Here is a 6,174-nt window from a genome sequence, read left to right on the forward strand (position 1 = left end):
AAATGAAATATTTCATTATAGAACAGTAGTGCATACATTATACTCCTGAAAAGCCAGCTTGTATTTTAAACGACTAATGCTTGAAAGATTTGATCTCTGAAGGCCAAAACTGCAGTCACACAACCCTAAAATGTTGTTAGGTTTTTTTGTTTTTTTTTTTACAATTTTATATATAAAGTGTACTGGACTTCACTTATGTGTTTTTACAAAGTCACACTGGTGAGGGGCAAGATTAAAATTTTTTTTTCCCCTCAAACGAAATACAGCTGGCTTCCTTTGTACAACTTTGGCCAGGAGAGTTCCATGTAGTGAAGGTTTCAGAAATCCTCTTCCTATATGCAAGAATCAGCCAGTTAATGCTTAGAGGTAATCTACCACAGTAGGCACGCATCCTTTGACTTCCGTATCAACCAAATCACTCTTACCTTGCAAATGGTTCTGAAATTAGAAAGTTTACTAGTATACTAAAACATTTAGATACATGAATAGCTGGCTAAAACAGTGAAAGTCACGGGTAATAATATGGGTGTGTGTAAAGCTGAGTTGTTTTGCCCATCACCAGTGTACAGCACGGCTGTCCGCATCTGTGAAAGGTGTGCTCTGACTAAGCATAGGGCGAGAAAGGGAGCGCAGGAGACCCGGCCCATTCACCTTCCACATAAGTGAGACAAGATTGAACTGCGCGTTCGCGTTCTCTTCTAGGCGTAGGTTCCGCCAGTGATGAGAAGTTCGTAGGCAGGATCCCGACTCCTCCTACATAGTACTATACAGGCACACAACATGCCCAGAAGCTACGAAGAAAAAAAGAAAACAAGCTGAGTACAAAGAAGGTACTTCAAGAAATTTTAATCTCAGCACAGAAATTGTCAGCATGCTTCCCAAGACTGTGATGGACCATAAGGTAAATGGCAACAAACGCACTGTTATTGAAAAAGCTTCGTTTTCTGCTGCAAAAAGCAAGGGCCACAAACTCCAGCCTTATTTTCTAGCAAGATTGTCTTGGATATATCTTTAACCTAAGTTTTTTGGTCAGCCATTTGTAGTCCGCCTGGGCAATTCAGACGGAAGAAATTGCTAATTTTATAAAAGGTACAGACTTAGATACTGTGTGAAGTAGGAAAAAAATGGAAGTGCAATTCAAATGCATTATCCTCTAACTGATTTGACAAAAAAGAGCAAAACTTTAAGAGTCTTACAAACCTACTTCACTGTTGAAATCTCTTTCAAGTGCTCAATCACTGTCAACATGCCATATTAGAAAGCTTAAGTCCAACGTGAATTATTCACTTTAGGACATTTTCCTGCCATGACTGTGCTGACAAGTCTGCCAAGAATTTAAGGTTTGATCACTTTGTATGCTTTTACAAGACTCAAAGCAGATGACTGTCATCAAGGATGTAGGGCATGAGATTTTTCAGAATTTGCATGTTTACTGAAGGCAGAGTAAGACTGTACCTACTTCAAAAAAATCGAGGATAGTGCTGTGTTCTATGGTCTACAGTAATTGGGAACAGCTTCTAGTACAATAAGAGATTTTTTTAATTTGGTCATATGCACAGAAGTTTATTTACAGATGCAAATATTTCATGAGGCTCCTGTCATAGCTCTGGATTATAAAGCATCACCGAGAAGGTAAATAAGTTTTTAAACAAACAAACAACAATAAAACCTCAACCCTCCAAAAAAAACCTCGTCCCTGAACAGAAAACAAATAAAAATGTAATGAGTGAGCAGACAACCAAGTGTAAATCTTCTTCATTAACACAGCAAAAGCCCAGTAAAAACACAGCACTGGGACCAAAGGAGGAGAGCTGAATTACTTTTTAAAACATAACATATGCAGTAAGGTGTAAAACTAAATGATGGAACGTGCAACATAGTACTCAAGCCTGTTGAAAGACTGAAGAGAGAATGTTTTAAAAATCTTGAGATTAATAAACAGCGATTAAAAAGAGGCATGAAGAAATTCCAGTCTGAGCTTTTGATTTCCTGGAAAGGACAAGTGGTAAAGAATAATAATGTCCTTTATGTAGAGTGCATCATCTGCTTGGGTCTGCACAACAAACTAGCTCAGGTTCCAAAAAAGCACACGGAGAGTAACTGAGAAGATGGCACTTCAGCCTGTTGGTAAGAACAGTGCCTTTCTTCATTTGCCATCACTGTTTGAGTGGTTTCAGTTCAGAGACTAACTCGCAAAAACATGTAACATTCATGTCAGAGTACAAGAAAAACAGAATTATGAGAATGATTCTTAGAAGAACTCTGTCTTTGAAGTGAGAAGATAATATTCACAATTCAAAAAACCTAAAATGTAGGTGAGATGGAGAGTTTATGGTAGCTGCCAGTGGCTACAGAACTGTGAAAAAGGCTCACAGCCTGCAAGGATAGAAATACCATTTTTCTCCCCTGTTCAAAACAAGGATAAAATCAAGTGTGTGTTGCAGAAAAACACCTCCTTTATTCATTTGCTATAATTCATTCTAGCCATGTATTTCAAATCAATAAAAATAGTTGCATCACATTCACAGTTATTCATACAAAGATAGTCCTGGTCAATGGCCAAGACAGTCAGTTTACACAGTTGTATAACATCAGAAACTACCAGGTAGTGTAGTACGAACTCATGTAATCAACTTCTGAGTTACTAAAACCATTTATATCCTTTAGGAGGCCCGTAAGCATATTCCTAGAATTCACTTGAGAACCAGAACTAATCCCTGCATTTCAACTTTCTCTACAGAAATTTAGTATGTAATTTTTTAAAATATGCTAGCACCTCTAAAATTTTCCAAAGGCATTTGATTCTCTTTCTTTTCATTGCTACTTAACATTGTGAAGACACACATTTCAGAAGCCTATGTTGAGGAATGGTCCACACATCCCCTCCCCTTCCTCAGCTTTCAGAAAAGTTTAGACACATCTGCCACAGTCACAAGGTTTGGTTTGGGTTTTACACTTGGTTTTGGTTCTTTTTGTTGCTGTTATTTTTTGTGTGTGTGAGTGTTTTGTGGTTTTTTGGTTTCCGTCTGCTAGCTCAGTACTTTGTAAACGATCACAGACTGCAAAAGCTCTCTAAGAGTTAACTCTGCAGCCAGTCAAGCAGCATTTTCCCTGCAACGCCTTTGCTCCCTTCAGTTTGCCTCCTATTTATTAATAGTTCTGTGCTGTCACTGTGGTTGAGACCAGGGAATTATTGCACACTGAAAGATCCCCATGGTAACTGAAACATGAAGATACCAAAAATTACTTCTATGCAGAAAAGACTAAGCTTTTCACAAATCCCAAATCTTGCAAAATCCTTCTGTTCTCACTCTTTTCATTTTAAAGAAAGTAGCGAAGGCTACATTTGCTGAATGTAAGCTGGTAGAGGTAATGAACTTTGGAGAGCCTTACTGCCTAACATAGGGAATAGAGTGGACTCTGCACAGTCAGTACAGGAAAGGTAGTAAAATTCATTAAAAGGTAAAAAAATCCACAATTACTCCTCTGAGTTTACAGGACATGACCGAGGTTAGAAGTCATTTGCTGAAGTTTACATTCTTACCTCCATTTCTGTTTTACCAGTAAGAGGATGTCACAACTTAAGTTGAAGGAGATAAATAATAGAACAGTTTGAATATTTATAGTATCAACTTCAGTGAAACTACTGTCTTTTTGGAACATGTGAATTTACAAATATTTGAACTGTGGAGTAAAGATGCAAGAATGTGACCTCTGCTAAAACTTAGATATGATTACCATTCAGTGAATGTTACTAAATAGAAATTTTAGGGGTATTTCCCACACCTGTATCTTATATTTCTCTTTATTCTATTCATTTTCTAAACAAGCATCATGTGACTTGTTTTAACTTTAAGCAAAAAGATTTCAAAATGCTATACCGCCGCATCAGCAAAGAAATGTCTCTGATGTTCTTTTCTTCACAAACTGTTTATACAAGATGTGCCTTCCGACAACAGCATAATTACTGACATGCTGAGAGAAAGGAAAGAGCACCCGCTGCAGAAGGGACCCAACCAACACGCTTGCCTGGCGCTGATAAGCCAGGAATAACAGACGGATGCAAGCAGCCACAGAAGCACTGCGAGCACACGTCAAATTCTGGCCCAGTCCCAGAGAGGATTTTAACTGCTGCATTTCGGGACAGACTCGTTAACCTGCAACTCCAGGAATCATAGTCGTGGTAAATACTTTCATTTACATTACATAAATACATTTCAGTGGTCAAGCAGACTTAATACTTGCTTTAACACTTCAGGTTTTAAGAATGGCAAGTAAAAACATACCTTCCTTCAGAAGAGCACAGATCTCACCTAATTTAAAGTTCCAAAGCTGAATGAAACTGCTTCTGACATAATCGGGTTTGGGACAGTTCAACAATACTATTCTACAGTGTTACTTCTGAGTATATCCTTGGAGCATTGGAACATAAATGTAACCATTTTTCAAAAGACTGTTTGTAAAAGATTATTTACCTTCAAACATACAATCCAGCTGAAAAGCTGCTTTTGGACACAAAAGTGCCTGAACTGCTTGACTCAACAGATAAAATGTTTTCTGAATTCAGATGTATTAAGAGCAAAAAAGGAACTTTGAAATTAGTTTTCAAGTCTGTTGCTATTCAGCACATGTACTACACTTCTCAGAGGACATAACTTGGCACAGCCTGAAAATAATGTGATTAATGTATTAAGTCTGCCAAATTGATGAGTATACAAATTTCTAATTCTACAAATATGTTTAAAACATAGACCTAGACTTTTTTTTTAAAAAAAAAACAACCAAACAACTAAATAAATACTGAGATACATATCAGCCTATTTTCTCAGTTACTTTTTATGACCAGGGTAACTGTAACAACTAAGGTTCATGCCAGAGACAGCTTGGGCTCAATTTTAAGTAAGCAAGGTCTCCAGTTAAGAACTTTTCTTTCCTTGAATTCAGAAACTAAGAAATCCTCAAGCAGTGATGCAAAACTCAGTTGAAGAAGAGCAGAGCATGCTATCAAAAACCGTGGTGCATCTCCTGGGCGCTCCTGATGTGACCGTATACCATGTAGCACAGTGAGGCTCTAAAATAGCATGAGGTATGAGACAACTATTTTGAAGTTGAAAATTAAATATAGAACAAAATCTTCAGGGGGTAAATGCCATTAATGCGCATTCATGACACTTAATACTTAGGTAATCAGTTTTCAAGACATAATTTACCACCTACTTTCTAGACTCCTATATGTAACACTGACTGTTAGCCATCTTCAAATCTAGCAGAATATACATCCACATAGCAGCACTTTTTAGATCATGCACCGTGGAGGAGCTCTTTTTTAAAAGTGTTTAGATCCTTTTAACTGATGTGCATTTACCCCCAAACAGGCAGGTCTAAAGCTGTCACACCTGCAACAATCTGGACAGCAGCTTAGAATTGCATTTGAGTAAAAGTTTAAGAGATGATGAATATTTTCTTACCTGAATAGCAGCAAACGCTAGTGCTGCCCAGATGACATACATCATGATTTCTTGAAGCTTCTTTACAACCAGAGCCTCACACCCCTGAAATAAGGAGACTTAATAAGGCAGGTGCATTTAGGTACACCAAAAAAAAAAATCCCAAAGCATCAAACAGGGCAGAAAGATAATTCAAACACTAACAAAAAGTCATTACTTAGTATATCATAGATGAAAAAAAGGGAGTAGGTCAGGGGTTTTTTTGTTATTTTTTGTTAATTTTATTTAGAAGCCATGTTTATTTCTTATTAAAGCAAATGTCCCAAAGACTTCATGCTCCCATTAAAAAGAAAATTAAATGATTGTTAGCAAAAGCACATGTTCATACTTTGCCTGTCTTACCTCAGAATAAAGGTCCATTGGGCGAGTCAAACTGCCAGTACAATTGCTGAGGGCTGCTTTGCAACAGCTAAGCGGCACGCTGTTGTTTTTAGTTTGTTTGAACCAGACAGTATTCTCCCAGTCTGTATAGTTATGGATCCCACAGCAGCGCAGCTGAAAAACACATGCAGGTAAAGAGCCAACGTGTTTATCAGGCAAGAAATCATTTAAGATCCTCCTTAAAAAATACAGACTTGAAATTCCAGTTCTTGGGGAACATCCGAAACCTCACTTTTCCTTCGTGCCTCCCAGACAGGACAACACCTCTATTTTGGGTTTAGAACCG

General features: G+C 37.7%; 1 protein-coding gene across 1 annotated transcript in view; it reads right to left on the minus strand.

Moving 5' to 3' along the window:
* The window catches only part of TSPAN3 (tetraspanin 3), a gene marked incomplete at its 5' end in the record, with an annotated part of 11,944 nt that continues 5,770 nt past the window's right edge, over positions 1-6,174 (minus strand). Inside the window, 3 exons of the mRNA XM_009873900.1 lie at positions 1-791; positions 5,469-5,552; positions 5,850-6,002. Of these exons, the coding sequence (XP_009872202.1) occupies positions 699-791; positions 5,469-5,552; positions 5,850-6,002 (330 nt within the window). The remainder of the gene's footprint in view (positions 792-5,468; positions 5,553-5,849; positions 6,003-6,174) is intronic.

Source organism: Apaloderma vittatum, unplaced genomic scaffold (assembly GCF_000703405.1).
Source record: "Apaloderma vittatum isolate BGI_N311 unplaced genomic scaffold, ASM70340v1 scaffold15487, whole genome shotgun sequence".
NCBI classification, from domain to species: Eukaryota; Metazoa; Chordata; class Aves; order Trogoniformes; family Trogonidae; genus Apaloderma; species Apaloderma vittatum.